Below are 20,999 nucleotides of genomic sequence, written 5' to 3'. Positions count from 1 at the left end.
ATTTATTGTTCTTCTTCGCCAAAAATTGTCAACATAGGCCATGGTTTAGGTATAGCCCCCGGATAACGGTACCTCCCGATTTTGGGTATTTTGAGGGTTTAATCTCAAATTTTAGACCGAACTAGGGGAAATTTGACACTTGAGGTTATTTGGGGTCACAGCACTCCTCTACGAAAAATTGTCAACATAGGTCTAGTTCTAGGATTGTGGCTGTTTGGATGGGATGTAACCACAGTTCTACTGGAGATAGTTGAGTATGGTTGGCAGGGCGGGGCCGCATGCTAAGCATGCACGTTGTCATCTATCCTTGGCCTATAGGAATTCAGACGGCGGCACCATCCTGAGCGTAGTTGAACCAAAACTACTATGGTTTGTCGTGGCAGCTGACGCTCTTCAAGTGGGATATATGGGGATGTTCTCCGAGGTTGTTTATGGCATCTGCGACTGCATCCGTGTGAATACTATTTAAACCTGCTTGATAGGGTTGTTGATCTAGGGGTACTCTCTTGTAACGCTGGACCTCTCTTTCTAGATCATAAAGATCCCTCCTGACATGCCTGGATGGGGGTTCTATCCACAATATGGTGATTAGGTTGGCTCTCACATTAACACCCGAGCAAGTACCGTAACGATTCGTACCATTGTGTTGCTGTATTAGACATGAGGAGGCACCATATTGCAGTTATCAGGGCGGCATTTTGACAGGTTTTTAATATTTTTGCATCGCGTTGCACTTATATTCATGGACCAAACTGGCGCCGCATAGCTTACCACCGACGATCTATCGCATTATATGTGGTCAACAAGGTTTCTTTTTCGACACCCCAAGTGCTGCCTCCTAGAGTCTTAGGGCTTAATTCCTACTTTTCAGCTTGTCGAAGATAGCTGTGGCATGGGCATGCTGTCGAATGTGACCCCTAAAAGTACGGGGTAGTTTGTGGTCGGAATTCTGCTACCATTGACCATGACATTCAACTCTGTTCTCACCTCTGCCGTCAATGTGGTGAACAGAGTGGCCGTATATTTATTGGCGGATATTTGTATATTTATCGCGTGGAAAAGGTTGGAAAAGGGAGGCGGAATACAGAGAGGTAAAGGTTAAACAGTTGCGTAGATATCACCGCACCTTGGGGAACTCCTTGTTTCACTCTACGTGGCTTGGACGTGGTATTCTATCACACGGCTTGATCTGATTGAGTCTTCGACCAATAAGCGTGGCGATGGCGTGCAGCGCTGTTGTCGAGCTGTGCTGTTTACGGAACACATGCTGAAGATCGACAGCTGGATAGCTATTTCTGACAGGTTAAGAACTTTAGTGAGATTCTCCACTCCCAGAACATCCAGCTGTTTCATTATTACCCCGCGATTCCCCGCGTTCCTGATGACAATCGCGACATTATCAGTTGTAAATTGTTGTGGCTCGCTCTCGGCAGGAAGAGATCTAATCACTCCAGGGGTGCACGACAAACTGTCGAAATAACATGCGCACCTTTTCGGATCAGTCAGCGTAACGTCGCCAAACGTAACTGAGGTCCTATCTTCCTTCTTTTCAGAGTTCGAGAAGGACTTAATCGTCGCCCACAATTTACTAATTCAGGCTCCAATGTTGCAACTCTTCAGATGATTTAACCACTTGCTCCCCTTATGCTCACCGACCAACATGTTAACTTCCGAACTACGTGCAATTTAACATTTGAAGTTCCCTGTGGTCACAAAACATCTCCATCAGAAACTGGCGATAGGTCCATGTTTCGGAATAGTCCCCATATAACCTTACCTTCCGATTTTCGATATTTTGAGGATTTTATCTACATTTTTTGATCAAACTACCTGTAATTTGGGGTTTGAGGTTCTCGAAGGTCACGAAAGTTATTCAGCTAAAATAGATAACATAGGTTTATGTTATGGTATAGCCCCCATATAACGGTACTTTCCGATTTTCGGTATTTTGAGGGTTTTAGCTACAATTTTTAACCGAACTAGCTGTACTTTGACATTTGAGGTTCTTAGCGGTCACAAAATATCTCCACCAAACATTGTCAACTAAGGTCCATGTTTTGGTATAGTCCCATATAATGGTTGGTACCTCAGCCGCTGGAATGTTATTTACAAGTCTTCAGAACATTCCATTCTTGTAAAATGCCTCTATCAGACTAGCATATTTTTCAAATACAATTCGATAAATACATCATCAACAATGCATTGAAATCCCAAATATGAAAATAAGCAGGCAGTTCGAACATTGTTTGAAATATATTTTGTAGAAAGTATAATATGAAATACCGACTAAACAACATGAAATAAGTATTTTAGAGTTTCAGAATGTTCTGAAGAAATTCTGAGCACATTTTTTGGAATATTTTTGCGAAAGGTTAGTTGGTTCGACTCCCAATAGTTTAGCTGCTACTGACCAGAGTTCCAGAATTTATGTAGACATTCATATATTTTATCGATTTTCACCCGCACATAAGTTCTTCTACTTTAGACCTATAATATTACTGAAGACCACAAAGCAAAATTCTTATTAGTTTTTGAGATAAAGACTCGAACAATGGAAAAAGGGTCGTTTGAGCGCGGTTTAGATGAAGCTGTAAAATCCAAACCCGATCCAACAATGCAAAACCCAACTAGGGTTTTTGTAGTCTTAATGTGTACTTTTAGAAAATGCCCATTATAAGTTGTTTGCATTTTCAGTGTTGCACAGTGTAATTTAGGCATTTGAGGTATCCGTGGTCAAACATTTTTATACCCTACACCACTATGTGGTAAGGGGTATTATGTGTTAGTTCATTTGTATGTAACATACAAAAGGAAGCGAGATAGACCCATGGTTCCTTCTAGGGATATACATAGAATCACTTTCTGAGTCGATTTATGCATGTCCGTCCGTCCGTCCGTCCGTCCGTTCGCAACATACAGGTCGCATTTGTTGACCGATTTCGCTGAAAATTAGGGAATACCATTTTTTTAGCCGTCGGAAGATCAAGTTCGAAGATGGGATATATCGGTCCACGTTTTGTTATAGCCCCCATATAACGGTACCCCCCGATTTACGGTATTTTGACGTTTTCAGCTACATTTTCAGACTGATTTGGCTATAATTTGACATTTAGGGTTCTTAAGTGTCAATAAACATATATAACAAAACTTGTGGACATAGGTCCACGTTTTGGTATAGCCCCCATATAACGGTACCCCCGATTTGCGGTGTTTTCACGTTTGTAGCTACATTTTCAGACCGATGTAGCTATAATTTGACATTTAAAGTTCTTAAATGTCAATAAACTTATATGACAAAATTTGTGGACATAGGTCCACGTTTTGGTATAGCCCCCATATAACGGTTCATTCATAAGTTCATATTTTCGTATAGCCCAGATACCTCCGAACTAGCTGTTAATGACATTTGAAGTTCTGACGTTATGTAACGATTTTCGATATTTTGAAGATCCTAGCTAAATGTTTTAACCGAATTAGGAGTTATTTGACATTAAAGGCTCCCATCAACATAAACATTATCTGACATTTTAACGTACCCACTTAAAGTTGGGGACAGGAATGAAAAGTAATTATTCCATTTTAGTTCAGAATATTTTATGGTGGAGGGTATGAAAAGTTCGGCCCGGCCGAACTTAATGCTTTTTTACTTGTTTCCCCTTAAAATAGTGGACAGGAAACAAAATTAATTATTTAATTTTAGTTAAAAATGTTTTTATGGTGGAGGGTATAAAAAGTTTGGCCCGGCCGAACTTGTCGACTTTAACTTGTTACTTGTTTGAACTGGTGACAACTATGTACCCTTATGAATGTCATCACCCGAATACGTATGGAAACATACCTAATGTTTAATCGATTATCCGTAACAGAGGGGACAAAATGAAAAAGTCCCTAGAAAATATGCCTCTATAAACATATTCACTATGTGTCACATGTTTCTACACTAAATTACATACATATGCACATATCTCTCACAATACAGTACAACTTAACAAAGTTAACTATTTCCATTAATGTTTAGACCATAGCAATCACTGACATTGGTTAATTAGGCACTAAAACACGCCGAAAGTTCCCTTTCTGTCCCCTCCAGAGACACAACAACAAGGACAAATGTTTTAATGTCGCAACAAGGGACAAAGTTTTAATGACGCCATATAAAAAAATCCATATAAATGCCATTAAATTTATGCAATTAAAGTTTAATTTCTATGAAATGTCAAAGAAATGCAACTAATGTAAAATCCATCCATGAAAATGCAGCTTTGTTTTTTAAAACTTTTTTCATTTACATAGTGTTATTGTTTTTTGTTTTTCTTTCTAGGCCCAATGGAATGAGCCATGGTCACGTAAATACACACGAAAACCAAATGGCCTACCAGTCACGCAAGTACAACGTTTGGGACGTCAAATCTTGGAAGCATTGCTGTTTCTGAAAGAGCGCGGCTTCCCGCTGCATGGTCATTTGCACAGTGGAAATGTGATTTTACAAAATGGTGCTGCCAGGTAAGTGAGGAGGTGGTCATTAACAACAGAAGTTGGGAAAACATTTAATGATTTTGCGGGAAAATATAAAAAAGTTGTTGTTGCTTTTATTATTTCGGATAGTATAATTCAAGTTCAAATGAAATTGTTTAACTGATGTAACAACGAGTTATGGGACTAATGGTGTCCGTGTAAATAGAAAGGGAACAGCGATATTGCCAAAACCTAATTATTCCCTACACCACACTGTGGTAAGGGGTATTATGTCTTTGTACATTTGTATGTAACATGCATAAGGAAAGGAGATAGACCCTTTTGGGGCATACATAGAATCACATTCTGAGTCGATTTATGTTTTTACATATTTTGAAGTTTTCGGTCTTCAAATTGAATGTAAAAATTTTTCCACTAAAAATTATGGACATATGGTCCATGTTTTGGAATAGCGCCATATATCGGTATCGGACGATTTCAGTTATTTTGAAGTTGTTATCGAAATTTTCGGCTTAAATTAGACGTACTTTAGCAGTTAGAGTTCAGAATTATGGATTAAGGTCATGGCCCAAAAACTACTACCCCAAAAACTGTGAACATATATGGGAAGTGCTGAAAAAAACTTTTCCACTAAAAATTGCGGACATAGGCCAACATTTAGAATGGTCCCATAAACGGAACCACCCAACTTAACGCTTTTTTAATTGTTTTTCAAGCTCTTAGGTCTTTATAGGGAGCGTGGACTTTCCCACTTATATCACTTTCAACATAAGAAGTACCTCGGTAAAAAGTTTGATGTACATTCGCCCAAATCGGATAAGCTACCGTGCTCAAAAGTAATATTAATCAACGTCTTAATATAGCCCTCTCCCGATTTTGGCATTTTCAAGGTGTTAGCCTCTATATCGCACGGAAATGGCTGAAATTTGGTATTTAGTCTTCGTTGGGGGTATACAACTTTCCACCTGAAATTTTTCGGTATAGGTCCACGTCTTCACGGAACGGTACCTCCCGATTGTAGGTATTTTCAAGGTTTTAGCCTCAATATCCCGTCGAAATGACTGAGATTTGGTATTTAGTCCTCATTGAGGGTATTCAACTTTCCACCTGAAATTTGTCTGTAAAAATTCACTAAAAAAATACTACAGTGCAAATATTCCGTAAATATTATTGTTTTAGAAGGGTTGGCGTTTTTTTTGTTTGGGATGACGACTTTTATTTTGTTTTTCAAAATAGTCAGGCTTAATCCCATAGTCGTTGTTTTAATATTTTATGAAAACAACTTTAATTTATTATTGTTTTATTGTAAATTTTATTTAAAACTCATGATAAACCACTAGCACTATTCTACATATAAGAATTAAAACATTCTCATTGTGCTAGTTTTGATCAAAAATAAATAAATAAATAAAATAGTACCTCCCGATTTTCGGTATTTTGAAGGTTGTGGCCTCAATGGCTGAAATTTTGTATTAGGTCTTTTATAGGGGTATGAAACATTCCACCTGAAATTTGTCGGTATAGGTCCACGCCTTCATATAACCCCAAGAACGGTACCTCCAGATTTTCGGTATTTTAAAGGTTGTGGCCTATATATCCCAACAAAATGGCTGAAATTTGGTAAAAGATTAAAGTTGGGGGGTTTAAAACTTTCCCCCTGAAATTTGTCGGTGTTCTAAAAGTTGTGGCCTCAGATAGCCCCCATAGAACCGTATCTATCGGTTTTCGGTATTTTGAAAGTTGTGGTCTCAATATACCACCGATATGACTGAAATTTCGTATATAGACTTCCGTGGCATAAGTCTATGTCTGCAAATAGCCCCCATATTAGCCTACTTCCCGATTTTCGGTATTTTGACGGTTGGAAGGTTGGAAATTTAATATTTAGTCTCCGTTGGTGGTATAAAACTTTCCACCTGAAATTTTCCGGTATTGTTCCATGTCTTTATATAGCCCCCGTAGAATTGTACCTCCTAATTTTCGGTATTTTGAAAGTTTTAGCCACATTATTCAACCGAAATAACTGAAATTTGGTATTTAGTCTTCGCTGGAGTTACAAGCTGTTACATCAGACATTTATCGGTACAGGTCAACGTTCTTACAGCGGTCTATGTCTAGCCGCAATTGCCCAATTTTATGTATTTCGCTCAATTCGGAAAATTGTAAATATTGGTCCATGTTTTGGAAAGAAAACGATGACGCCCCATATGAGCTGTTTTAAAAGGAGAATTATCAGTTGGGATATATGTACTACTCCTGCAATAAAAGGAAGAGTTTAGTACCTTCATAAACGAAATTAAACACTTCAATATAGTTCGTGATGGAGGATATAAAAAGTTCGGCCCGGCCGGACTTAATTCCTTTCTTACTTGTTATACTCTCCACCATAGTATGGAGGGTATATTAAGTTTGTTTTTCCGTTTGTAACGCATTGAAATACTCATTTGCGACCCTATAAAGTATATATATTCTTGATCAGGGTAAAATTCTGAGTCGATCTGTGCACGTCCGTCCGTCCGTCCGTCTGTGGTAATCACTCTAGCATCCACAAAAATGGAGATAGGACGTTGAAATTTTGGGACAATGCGTCTTTTGTTTGCAGGCAGGTCAAGTTCGATGATGGGCTATATCGGTCCACGTTTTGGTATATCCCCCATATAACGGTACCCCCAGATTTACGGTATTTTGACGTTTTTAGCTACATTTTCAGACCGATTTAGCAATAATTTGACATTTAGGGTTCTTAAGTGTCAATAAACTTATATAACAGAAGTTGTGGACGGACATAGGTCCGCGTTTTGGTATAGCCCCCATATAAAGGTTCCCCCCGATTTACGGTATTTTGACGCTTTTAGCTACATTATCAGACCGATGCTGCTATAATTTGACATTTAAGGTTCTTGAGTGTCAATAAACTTATATAACAAAAGTTGTTGACATAGGTCCACGTTTTGGTATAGCCCCATTTTTAACCGAATTAGGAGTTATTTGACATTAAAGGCTCCCATCAAAAACTGTCAACATTGGTCCATATTTTATTATAACCCCTATATAATGGTACCTCCCAATTTCTAGCCCACCAAAAATTGTCAACATACATAGTTAGATATAGGCACCATAAAAAAGGGCCTACCGAATGAAACATTTTATCTACATTATCTGACATTTTAACGTACCCACTTAAAGTTGGGGACAGGAATGAAAACTTATTATTCCATTTTAGTTCAGAATATTTTATGGTGGAGGGTATGAAAAGTTCGGCCCGGCCGAACTTAACGCTTTTTTACTTGTTTTCTAATAATTTTGTAGTCAATAACCGATTTTTCACGTCGTGGTTGCTCCCTCGTGTATCTGCTTTTGTGGAAACTTTGCGTTTGTAATTATTAGCTGATTGGCAATCCTTGTTGTTTATTTCTTCCTCCCCATATTTCACTACAACATTTTCATAATTTTCCTGGCTTCTTCCAACTCTTCCGTTGTCGTCAAGAGTGATTTGAAGATTGCTAAGACAATGTATCTTTCCCTTGGTGCAAATGCAATAACTAACGTTGTATATGAAGTTTCCTCGTTGACCTTTAAAGAAATTATTCTTGCATGCCCTTTCTTCTAAAGCGCCCCAGAATATTAAAGAATGAAACCTCCTTTAAAATTTCACAGTCGCACCCCTTCTTCTTTGTTTCGGTTATGGCTAGGTATTTAACATTTGTTCCCAATATTTCATCAAGAAAACGAACTTCTTTCCCAGTTTAGCTTCTTATGTTCCATGTTCCGTACTCGATAGTCCTATTTCGTCGCCAGTTCGGTAATCTAATTTTCGAATTGATTTTCATATTTTTGCTTTGTGTGTTTGGTTTAATCAGTTTGCATTCGGAGAAGTGAGTGATTGCACCACTGCACATAGGTTTCCATCAGGAAATTTTTGGCCAAACGCCTATTTTTGAATTTTCGAAATTTTATTATTATTTTTTTTTTTGCACAGAATAATAAAAAACACATCAAGTCATCTGAAAATAATTACTTTTTGTAAATAACGTTAGTATTCGTTGATTGGCGCAGTACCAAAGTTGACACTTTTTTATGTAAAAATAAAACAGACTTTGTGCTGTAAAATATAAAATTTTTGTTGTGCTGCGTCGCTGCATAAATATACAGATGAGAGACCAAAGTTATTATGAATCGGGAAGCTGTTAATAAGTACTTTCATAATATTTACAAAAAGAACGATAAAATTTGTAAAATTAGCGTAATAATATCAATGTTTTTATATATATTAAAAATTATTTTTTACAAATATTTTTTAAATATACTTAAACTTTTAAAAAATAGGCCAAATATGTCCACCTTCAAATCGAATTTGAAAGATAGCAGGGGGTCTGTACTAATAAATTCAGAAGTAAAATCGTGCTCAAATTTGCCACAGTTAAAATAAAGTTGATTTTTCTATTTTAAGATGGGAGAATTTTTTGTAAATACCTGTTGTAACTGTACGTAGTATCCAATTGAAATAGAACGGTAATACCCACATCTATCAACCGATTTCCCTTAAAATTCATATTTAAGGGTTTCAGAGTGTAGAAAACAAGTATGTATAATTTTTTTTTTTGAAAATAGGTCCATTTTTTGTCATAGCCCCCACATAAAAGTACCGTCCGATTTTAGGTATTTTGTGGATTTTAGCGACACTTTATGACCGATTCGGCTGAAATTTGGTATTTTGACCTCTTGGAAGATATGAATTCTTCATACCAAAAATTATTAACATAGGTCAATGTTTTGGTTTAGACCCCACACAACGGGACCACCCTGTTCAACAAATTTTGACAGTTTTTGGTCATTTTGGTCGATAAAACGTAAGAATTACTGTTGTACACATTTATTATAAATAATAATAAATTTCAGTACAAAATGGACGTTGAAATAGTTTTGGCCAGAAAATTTGGATTTGGGACCATTGTGCACTGTCTCCTATTCTGGTTGAGAGGGCTACTCTCCCTTAAGGTTCCCCAGGATTAACCTTTTAAATTGTTTTTCAGCCGCTCATCTTGCAGTACAAACGCTGTTTGCTGCCGCTCAACGTGAGACCGTCGCTGCAGTGTTTTTTATGTTTTTATGTTCCGTACCTGAAAGTCCTATTTCGTAGCCAGTTCGGTGATCTAATTTTCGAATTGATTTTCATACTTTTGCTTTGCGTATTTGGTTTAATCAGTTTGCATTCGGAGAAGTGACTGATTGCAAAACTGTCTCCTATTCTGTTTAAGAGTTCATCCGCTGTGGTTGTAGTCACCGACGTAGCCAAGGGGGCCCGGGGGGCCCGAAATGATTTTCGTTCCCATAGGATATTAGCTTATGCTACACATTTTTTTTAATTTTTGAATAAAATTTTAAACTGTTTTAATTTTTTCAAGAAATATGTAAAGTATATGGAGAAAGTATCACAGAGAATTATTTAACTACATTGGTATACTTATTGTCCAACATATTTGAAAGTATAAAAATAATGAACACGTTAGTCTTTTTTACGAATTTTCTTAAAGCGTTTATTCGTAATTTTAGGCTGACTGTAAGTGTTACTGAGTTCAGAACAAGATGTTTATTTGTATTATTGAACGTTTGTAGCATATTACGTCCAATACTTATAAACAACATCTAGAAAAACATTCTTGCGATCTTTTGTTTTTGAAATTTTTGATAAGAGCAATTCAACAACAAAAGATAAAATCGTTGCGTAATGTTTGTGGTTTTAAATTTTTGTATATAACCTCTAACACGCTTTTGTAATGAACTATTTTGAACATCATAACAATTACAAATTCTTTATCATGTTTGACATTTGCAAAAAAACTATATCAACCATTTTTTATGATATAATTCTGTTCCAACGCAGTGTCGCCCGTTGAGATTATTTGAAACTGGTCTCTTGCTACAAAATAGTAATTGCCTATTGGACAAAAAAGGATTTTTCTATGGTATTTTTAAGTTTTGTTCGACCTTTCGAATGATGATAAAATCAACATTTTTGAGATTGAGGTCAAAGCTTATATTTTATTTATTGCATATTATTTCCAATATTTCGAAATTACATTGAATTTCATCTTCAGGGATTTTTCTGTCGATTACTCATTGAATTGTATTTTGGGAAGTACTTTAAATGGTTGCACTTTTCTAGAAATGTTCCTTTTTCCTTCTTCGGCAAAGAGCCTTGTGACGACAAACGAAATAAAAAAAACTGGCCGGAAACAGATTCTTCTTCGTCAAAATCTCAACAAGTATCAGTCGGCTTTGCGGGCAGGAATATACCCTGAGCCTGTGTGAACTGAAACTTTCATCTATGGACTGATCGAACAACGGCTATTTTGGAAGTAGATATTATTTTGGGAGTCATTCCTCTTAAAAGATATTGCGCCTACCAGTCATTTCAGTTCTTCACAGTATTATTTTCAGCTTTTTTCAGGAAATATGGACTTGCCCACGAAAAACATAATACCGCTCTAAACACAAGAAATACATTCAGTAAAAATTTCTAAGGTTCCTCGAACAGACCTTAAACTGCATTAAACAACTATTTTGAAGATTTGTGAGGGATGTACCCAATGTGGTCCATTTTCGAGCTAAAACTAAGTTTGAACAAAATATTACTTTTCAAGAATAATCGCCCATACCGCTTTAGCTAAAATTCTTGAAATTTGGGCGGAAAATACCAGAAGGAGTAGACCGAAAATCACCATCTTCGAACCTTATATAACGCTTGCAGAAATATTGCGATAAACAAAGTTTGGACCAACGCAGTATCCGGTTTCGATGAGGCACATTCTGACAAAAGGCTGAGAGTATAAAAAATGTAGATTGGGACAAATTGTGTTTATGGATTTTTGCTAAAAAATGTATTCATGTATACCCCTAGGATTGGGCGCCAGAATTTCATTTTAACAGAATTTGAGATTGGTTGCCAGAGATTTCCTAGTTCCTGATCAATTTATGAGAAGATTCACGATAGGAAACCAGAATTTCTATAAGAGAAGTCCGACTATTGTACGTATGTTGACAGGTTTGGTTGCTAGAATTTCATCATGGATAGACTCACTACTGCTCAGCATTAGTTCTCTATCAAAAAAACACTATCAGCCTTCAGAAATTCTTTGTGATAAGATCTACGATTGGACACCAAAATATATTTAGGGAAATAACTACAATTGGTTTCTTTATGACAATAAAAACGATTGAATTTCCGAAATTGACCATATTCTGACACGGCAGCGTGGTAAATTACAAAAAAGAAGACACGTGTCTCGGCGTTTTTACCTTTACTTAAATAACTCCTAATTTTTAAAATAAAAAATAAATATAAAAAGTGGTTAACGCCATGATATCCAAACGTTCCCTCTGTTTAAATCAATTCTCAATTAATCCCATTTTCCTTCCATAGATTACTCAATAAAATTGGAGTGGAAACTTGAATCCGCGATTTTGAAATTTTGTGAAGTAGGAAACAAAGAAAAGATCCTCAACATTCCATGTAAACAAAAAAAATTATATGTTAAGATATTTCTTAGCTTTCCTGATTGTATAATTTTTCTTTTGTCTTACCGAAGTGACATCACTGAACTACATAACATTCACTGTAGTTGTGAGTTATTTGATAAATGATACACACTGTGCAACATTTTTAAGGTGATCGTGTGCAAACAATTCGAACTGAGGATTTTTTGAAAGTACAGACCCAAACGACAAGAAACCCTAGTTGGGTTTTGTTGTGTCAGATCCAGCACGGATTTTATGGCCCCATCTAAACATGGTTAAATAATAAGTTTTTAAAGAAATTCGGGGCTATATCTTTGAAACCAATGCGAATCTCCTTCTGACCTCTGAAGCAAATTTGTAGATACGGACAAGAATAAAATATTTGGAGAAATAATAAACTCGAAAAACAACAATTATTGCCTCCAATTTCAAAATATATGCAAAAATTCCACAATTTTTATACATTTCGCACCGTATCTCCAAAACCGTTAAATTTTTCTGAATATTTTCTTTTGGAAAAATATTCCCTTGAATGTAATACACAACTCTTCAGAACATGTCATTGTTGTAAAATGCCTCTATGCCGTACATTTTTCAACGACGATTTAATAAAAATGCCAATAATGTAGTGAAATCCGAAATGCGAGAATAAACTGTTAGTGTGAACTGTGTTTGAAATACGTGTTGTGAATGATATGATGCAAAATACCGCTGAAACAACAGGAAGTAAGCATTTTAGAGTTTCAGAATGTTCTAAAGAATTCTTGAGAACTTTATTTGGAAGATTTTTGCAAAAAGTTACTTGGTTCAACTTCCAATAGTTTAGACGATACTGACCAGAATTTCAGCAATTATGTTCTATATCTTATAGATTTTGATGCCCCAGATGGAGTTTTTCTTGTGTGGTTACCCATATTTTCTTGTGTGGTTACCCATATTGCTAAAGACAGCAAAGCCAAATTCCTATTCATTTCTGAGGTAAAGGCCTGACAAATGCAAAAAAGTGTAGATTTAGCCCGGTTTAGATGAGGCCACAAAATCCGAACTGGATCTGACAGGACAAAACCCTACTAGGGTTTTTGTAATCTAAATATGTACTTTCTAAAAATGCATACTAGATGTTGTTTGCATTTTCAGTGTTGCATAGTGTTATTAATATATCCATTATATTGAACATATATTAACTCTGATATATTGTCAAAAAAGTTCTGAAAACAAGGGGAAATCGGGCAAGAAGTCTTACATCATTTTAATTAAAACATAGTACTGAAAATTATTTCGTCAGTAATATAAGCCTGAAATAAGGTTTACATTTTGGTCAGATGGCCCCCCCCCCTCCCCACGAAATGAAATCCTGGCTACGTCCCTGGTTGTAGTACTTGTATATCGATATTATATTCTGCAAGTTTGACTTCCCACATTGGAAACACTTCCATTAGATTGTATTTCCCCGATTATGGTGTAGATTGTTACGATGTTTTCTCTCCCTCTCCCTCTCTCTCTATCTCTATTACTTAATACTTTGAAGTAAAATCTTCAATACAGCTTGTGGTGGAGGGTATTCCATGTTCGGTCCGGGCGTTATTAACGCCCTTCTCACTTGTTACGTTTTTGAATTCACTCTGTCAGATAAATTTTGTAGAGGACTTTGTTTTCTATTGAAAAACACTCAAAACATGTGTAATTGTTATAATTTCCCGAGTAACAAAAATAATTCTACATGGCTACAAAACCAATTTCAATTGTTATTTCATTTGCATGTAACTACAATACTTTTTATGCAAAGTACACAAAATACACGCTTGAGGAATGTCCTCAAAAGTATTCAAATATAAAATGCATTCGTCTATAAAAGAAAGAACTTGTTCTTCTTTGTCTTCTATTACTTTAAAAACTATTTATTCTCAAGAGATGTAATACAACACATGAGATGCTGAGAAATGTAATAGCTACTTACAAAACATTGAAATAATAAAAAAAAAAAACTTTACATAAAAAATACAACATACAAATACTAAACACAAAAATGGAAATTATTAAAAGAAATTTGTAAAGAAGAGAAATTCAGTAAAATGTATTATTTTTGGGCACGATGCTTTTTGTAAATTTCTTTTAGAAGCCATAAACAATGCTATAATTAAATGTCACAAAAAACAATACAACAAAATGTAATAACAAGGAAAACAATGAAACAATAAATCTCAGAAAAGCCACTGCAATTTTACTACAACTACATAATTGCCCTAATTAAGTAAATGTGGACAATGTTATGGTGCTTATCACCAGATTCTGGGCGGTGCATGACAAGGAACTTTGTTGACAAAGTTGGTCCATGAAATTAAAAAATAATACACATAACTATTGTTAATTACCCGGCACGTTCTCTAACTTACCATTAAATATTTCTTCATATTTTCTGTGTTTCATTTGTTGTTTCTTTTCTTTTTCTTTGTTTGATAACAGATTATCTGGCCTGGAAAATGGTTTACTGGGACTATCATCGCGCATTAATGCCGTCATGTGGTCACGTTCAACAACAGACATCGAAAATGTTGATATCATTTGTTTTGGCCATTTGCTGTACGAAATGTGCATGGGCCAGGAGATGACAACACCAAAACCGTCCATGAGAGTTTTAGAAATGGAAATGGAACATTATCCACAGGTAAGTACGAATAATAAAAAAATCCGTTAAGTTCGGCCAGGCCGAACTTTTTATAACCGGGTTAACCTTCTTTATGAGGATTTATTGGATGTTTGCGCTATGGAATTGACATTTGAAACCCAGTGGGTTTATTAAATCCGGTTGATTGAAAACGGTGTATAGGAAAGGCATCAAGTTCGGCCGGCCCGAACTTGTTATACCCTCCAACACGAACAGTATTAAAGTAAATTAATAACTTCTAAGCTCTTCATCTTCGTTAAGCCTAATTCCATGGAGGAGAATAATATTTTAACTGATGATAATCCCTTTTGTGTGGATGTTTTCTAACCACCGTGAGTGCGGTTTTATGGGGGCTATATGAAGACATATATCCACAGATTTTTGGTGGAAAGTTTTCTATCACCAACGAAGACTAAACACAAAATTTCAGTCATTTCGTTGGGATATTCACAATACCGGAAATCGAGAGGTACCGTTCTATAGGGTCTCTATGAAGATCTGGACCCATGTCGAAAAATTTCAGGTTGATAGTTTTATACCGCCAACGAAGACCATATACCAAGTTTCAGCCATTTCGGTGTGATATTGAGGCTATAATCTTCAAAATACCAGAAATCGGGAGGTACTGTTCTATGAAGGCTATACAAATATGTGGACCTATCTCAGGTAAAAAGTTCTATATCCCCAATGAAGACTAAATACAAAATTTCAGCCATTTCGAAATATCGAAAATCGACAAATTTCAGGTAGAGAGGTTCACTCCCTCAACGAAGAATAAATAACAAATATCAGCAATTTCGGTGGGATATTGAGGCAAAAACCTTGAAAATACCGAAAATCGGGAGGTACCGTTCTATGGGGCTATATGAAGACGTGGACCTATTACGATAAATTTGAGGTGGAAAATTGTATACCCCCAACGAACACTAAATACCAAATTTTAGCCATTTCGGTAGAATATTGAAGCAACACACTCAAAATATCGAAAATCTGGAGGTACGTTTCTATGGGGGCTATATAAATATGTGGACCTATACCGCCCAATTTCGGGTGGAAAGTTTTATACCCCTAATAAAGACTAAATACCAAGTTTCATTTCGGTAGAATATTGAAGCAACACACTCAAAATATCGAAATCGAAAATCGGGAGGTACCGTGGAATTATACCGACAAATTTCAGGTAGAGAGGGTCACTCCCTAAACGATGAATGAATAACAAATATCAGCCATTTCGGTGGGATATTGAGGCCACAACCTTCAAAATACCGTAAAACGGGAGGTACTATTCTAAGGGGGCTATATAAATATGTGGACCTACACCGACAAATTTCAGGTGGAAAGTTTTATACAACCAATGCAGACAAAATACGAAATTTCAGCCATTTCGGTAGGATGTTGAAGCAACACACTCAAAATATCGAAAATCCAGAGGTACCGTTCTATGGGGGCTATCTGAAGACGTAGACTTATACCGAAAAATTTCAGGTGGAGAGGTTCACTCCCTCAACGAACACTAAATAACATATATCAGCCATTTCGGTGGGATATTGGGGCTAAAACCTTGAAAATACCGAAAATCGGGAGGTACCATTCTATGGGGGCTATATGAAGACGTGGACCTATACTGATAAATTTGAGGTGAACATTTTATACCCCCAGCGAACACTAAATACCAAAATTTAGCCATATCGGTGGGATATTGAGCCACAAACTTCAAAATACCCACTACATGAAGGCCTATACCGACATATATCAAGTGGAAAGTTGTATGCCCTCACCGAAGACTTAATACAAAATTTCAGCCATTTTGGCGGAATATTGAGGCTAAAATCTTGAGAATACCTAAAATCGGGTTTTATCTTTATATTGGGACTATATCAAAGTGTGGATCTATCTTAACAATTTTTGGTGGAAAAGTTTTGTAACTGCAGGGAACCTTAAATTTCAAATTACGTCAACCAATTTAGCTAAGACCCTCAAAACAGCGAATATTGGGAGTTACCGTTATATGGGGGCTATACCAAACCATGGACCTATATTGATGACTTTTGGTGAAGAACTTTACGGATCACTTAGAACTTCAAATGTCAAATTACAGCTAGTTCGGTTAAAAGTTGTAGCTAAAATCCTCAAAATATGGGAAATCGGGAGGTACCGTTATATGGGGGCTATACCAAAACATAGACCTATGTTGACGATTGTGGAGAACTTTCGTGCTGCCTGAGAACCTCAAATGCCAATTTACAGCTAGTTCGGTTAGAAATTGTAGCTAAAATCCTAAGAATACCGAATATCAGGAGGTACCGTTATATGGGGGCTAACCAAAACGTGGGCCTATGTTGATGATGTTTGGTGTCGAACTTTCCGGACCACTGAGAACCTCAAATGTCAAATTACAACTAGTTCGGTTAGAAATTGTAGCTCAAAATACCGAAAATCGAGGGCTATACCAAACCATGGACCTATGTTGACGATTTTGGTGGAGAACTTTCCGGACGATTGAGAACTTCAAATGTCAAATTATAACTAGTACGGTTAGAAATTGTAGCTAAAATCCTCTAAATACTAAAAATCGGGAGGTACCGTTATGAGAGCTATACCAAACCATGGACCTATGTTTATGATTTTAGATGGCGAATTTTCCGGACCACTGAGAACCGCAAATGTCAAATTACAACTAATTCGGTTAGAAATTGTAGTTAAATCCTCAAAATACCGAAAATCGGGAGGTCCGTTATATGGGGGCTATTGGAGTCGATTTAGCCATGTCCGTCCGACTGGCTGGCTGGCTGGTCCGCACGATAACTCTCAAACAGATCAACCGATTCGAACTAAGAATACCGAATATCGGGAGGTACCGTTACATGGGGGCTAACCAAAACGTGGACCTATGTTGATGATGTTTGGTGTCGAACTTTCCGGACCACTGAGAACCTCAAATGTCAAATTACAACTAGTTCGGTTAGAAATTGTAGCTCAAAATACCGAAAATCGAGGGCTATACCAAACCATGGACCTATGTTGACGATTTTGGTGGAGAACTTTCCGGACCATTGAGAACTTCAAATGTCAAATTATAACTAGTACGGTTAGAAATTGTAGCTAAAATCCTCTAAATACTAAAAATCGGGAGGTACCGTTATGAGAGCTATACCAAACCATGGACCTATGTTTTTGATTTTAGGTGGCGAACTTTCCGGACCACTGAGAACCGCAAATGTCAACTAATTCGGTTAGAAATTGTAGTTAAATCCTCAAAATACCGAAAATTGGGAGGTACCGTTATATGAAGGCTCTTGGAGTCGATTTAGCCATGTCCGTCCGACTGGCTGGCTGGCTGGTCCGCACGATAACTCTCAAACAGATCAACCGATTCGAACTAAATTTTGGGTAGATAAGATAGGCCATATCGGTAAAATTTCTTTCTTTGCGCAAGCCCATACTTCTTGAGATATTAGCCTAAAAGCTCCATGTAACCCTGACGGCACCAACCAAAGTGGCAAATCCGCAAGATAATTCTCGCAGTGAGCTTCTGATTGGTACAGATTTTGCACATCGTATTATTTCAATCAGGTTAGAATATGGACTATATCGGTCCACTCCTTCGGATACCTCCCACACAAAATTCGAAAAAAGTGAAATTTAAGAGCTCCTCGCGCATCTTTTTGATTTTCTTCAGGATTTTGTTCTAGCGGCCTCATTTACAACGGTACAATTTTTTTCCGGAATAAGTCAATACTTCCCCAGATAATGGACAAAAAGCTTCAAAACCCTTTTTCAAAAATTTCTTCCAAACTTAGTTTAACGTAATTTAATATTTCGAGTCCTTTATGAAGAAGTTTGGTTACTAAAAATGTTTGGTCTAAGTCAATGATTTGGTATAGCCTCACATTACGGAACCTACAGATTTTAAAGCAAACACATGATACAAAATCAATATATTTTAAATACGGTTTGGTTTTTTTGGTCTCTCTTTGAACTCTGTCAGCACAGCTGACTGATACTTTCATACTTGTTTTTTTTATAAGCTATCTATCTATCTATCTATCTAATTGTGCACAGTGGGCTTGGATAAAATTTTCGCGATTTAATATTTAAAATTAATGTTTAACAATGATTGTACTCGTCAATTTTTTGACATTTTTTGTATTAAACTACGATTAATAGTGGGATTCAAATATTTGCTATTTTTTCTAAATTTCCATGCTCTCCACTACTAATTTTATTCATCCCATTCTATATTTTCAGATTCTCGATGTTTTGGGTTTAATATTCGAACCACCCAATGGTGTCTGTCCATCCGTGGAAGATTTAGTATTATGTGATTTATTTAGATCGATAGATTTACGAGAATTAAGAGGTCCTTGCTTTAATGTGAGTATAAAATAAATTTACTTTATGTGGATAGTGATAACAATTTCTTTCCCTTTTCAGACCATCAAACCGAGCCTAAGCAGATCAACACTAAATTTATTGGCGGCTGTTAAAAAACGACAATGCGCCTCATTGGGACATTCATTTAGTGAGGCCAGCTCACCATGTACACCACCCTCAACGCCTAGGGATCGAAGATCTGGGTATGTTTCTGATTAAAGAAAAAAACTAACTAAACTAACTAAAAAAACCGTTGATTATTAACCTCTAAACATAAGCGTAAAAACCTCACCTTCTTTAATTGGAACATAATATTAAATGTACAAAAATGCTGAGCTGTGTTTCAAAACAATTCAATAAATATCAATTAAAACCTATAAATGAAAATGTTTTCTATTTGGAATCAGAAAGCAGAAATTGGAATGTGTTAGAAATGGCAACAAGGCAATCAGGATAATGTTTTTTTTAGGAAATGTGCACAATGGAAGCTGAATTTGAGGACGGGTGTCGCATTAAATCCAACGCCACTTCTCCAAAATAAAATTCAATCTACACAGAAAAAAGAAACGGATAACGATTTGATAAACAAATTCAAATATTCAATTAAATTTTGATTGATTTTTTTCCGATAAACGAATTGTCATATTTACAAACGTGTTTATCAAACCTATCCCAAACATTTTCAGTTTTTTTGACGTGCTGTTTTTGTTCCCGTAGTTATTTATTGAAACTATATTTATAATTGTTCCACTAACATCCCAGAAGGGACAAGGGAGACATCTCTAATATCAGTGAATGCACCCCGATTCATATTTGCTCAATGAGATGGGACCTACTGTTTATCGCCGAGTCCGAACGGCGTGTCTTAAGACACCACTTGTAGAGATGTTTTTCATGGTTCAAATACTCATGAAATGTCGCCAACATTATTGAGCGGTATTTTGCCATCGTTGAAAATTTGATGTTGCTTTGCCTGGGAATCGAACCGCAGTCCTTCTGAGTGCAAGGCGGGCGTGCATACTATTGCGCCACGGTGGCATATAACCTCTATAGTTGATGATATAGGAAAAAACGGCGAGACACTTGTCTTCTCAATTTTGGTCCTCTAGCATGCTGCGCTGTCAGAATATAGTTAATAACTATCGTGTTGTATAGAGATATCGATGCTTTACTTCCTCAACCTAGTATCGGAAAAAATAAAATTTTTGAGGAGAGATAAAAAACGATAATTTGTTATTATTTTGGGGTTTTCGATTGCTTGAGTGGAGTATTCCCCCATTGGCTCAACTTCATTTATTACCCTCTATTACAGAGAGTAATGTTTTTCAAAAGTTTAAATGTAATTATTGATAAAAGTTTAAATGTAATTATTGATAAAAGTTTAAATGTAATTATTAGGGAATTAGATGTAGTCAATTTTCTAACAATTGCATTTAAACTTTAGCCTAACCACCGATGTATCAACAAATTATCGGTTTTTTTATTTTTCCTCAAAAATTTTATTTCTTAAGATACGAGGTGAGGAAGTAAGGCATCGATATATAAACTGGCTTGACCTATATTGAAAATTTACTGCGAAAAGGTGTTCTACCCAGTCTTGGCGAATATGACGATTTATCGCCATTTTGACGATTGTTTTTTGGCCCAAAATTGAAAAATGGCAATTTGACGATTTTATGGTCCAAAATGACGATTTTTCACGTAATCCAGAATTGCATGAAATAAAAGACGATAACTATATTTTGACCAAAATTTCACGAAAGACTTAAAGGAAAGCAATGTTCCAAACGCGATTTTATGAGCTTTTTTAACGTTTTATAGCAATTTCCAGACGGACTGGCTACATTTAGGCACATATCTGGAATACAGGGTTTTGCCTCATCTTCGATTTACATCAGCCGAAAATTTTCATTTAGGATTGTTAATGGATGAAAATCTTCCTCGAAAAGTTTTCGAAATAAAATAC

At 36.2% G+C, this 20,999-nt stretch overlaps 1 protein-coding gene across 24 annotated transcripts in view; it reads left to right on the top strand.

Moving 5' to 3' along the window:
• Window positions 1-20,999, top strand: part of Slob (Slowpoke binding protein) — a 531,959-nt gene that overhangs the window by 485,197 nt on the left and 25,763 nt on the right. For all 24 annotated transcript variants that reach the window (XM_073969636.1, XM_073969624.1, XM_073969623.1 and 21 more), the window contains 4 exons: window positions 4,322-4,503; window positions 14,458-14,659; window positions 18,908-19,033; window positions 19,094-19,236. In XM_073969636.1, the coding sequence (XP_073825737.1) occupies window positions 4,322-4,503; window positions 14,458-14,659; window positions 18,908-19,033; window positions 19,094-19,236 (653 nt within the window). The remainder of the gene's footprint in view (window positions 1-4,321; window positions 4,504-14,457; window positions 14,660-18,907; window positions 19,034-19,093; window positions 19,237-20,999) is intronic.

Source organism: Musca autumnalis, unplaced genomic scaffold, assembly GCF_047663935.1.
Source record: "Musca autumnalis isolate F117 unplaced genomic scaffold, ASM4766393v1 scaffold_2, whole genome shotgun sequence".
Classification (NCBI taxonomy): Eukaryota; Metazoa; Arthropoda; class Insecta; order Diptera; family Muscidae; genus Musca; species Musca autumnalis.
Note: the sequence above shows the minus strand (reverse complement) of the source record. Positions and strands in the feature narration are given on the sequence as shown.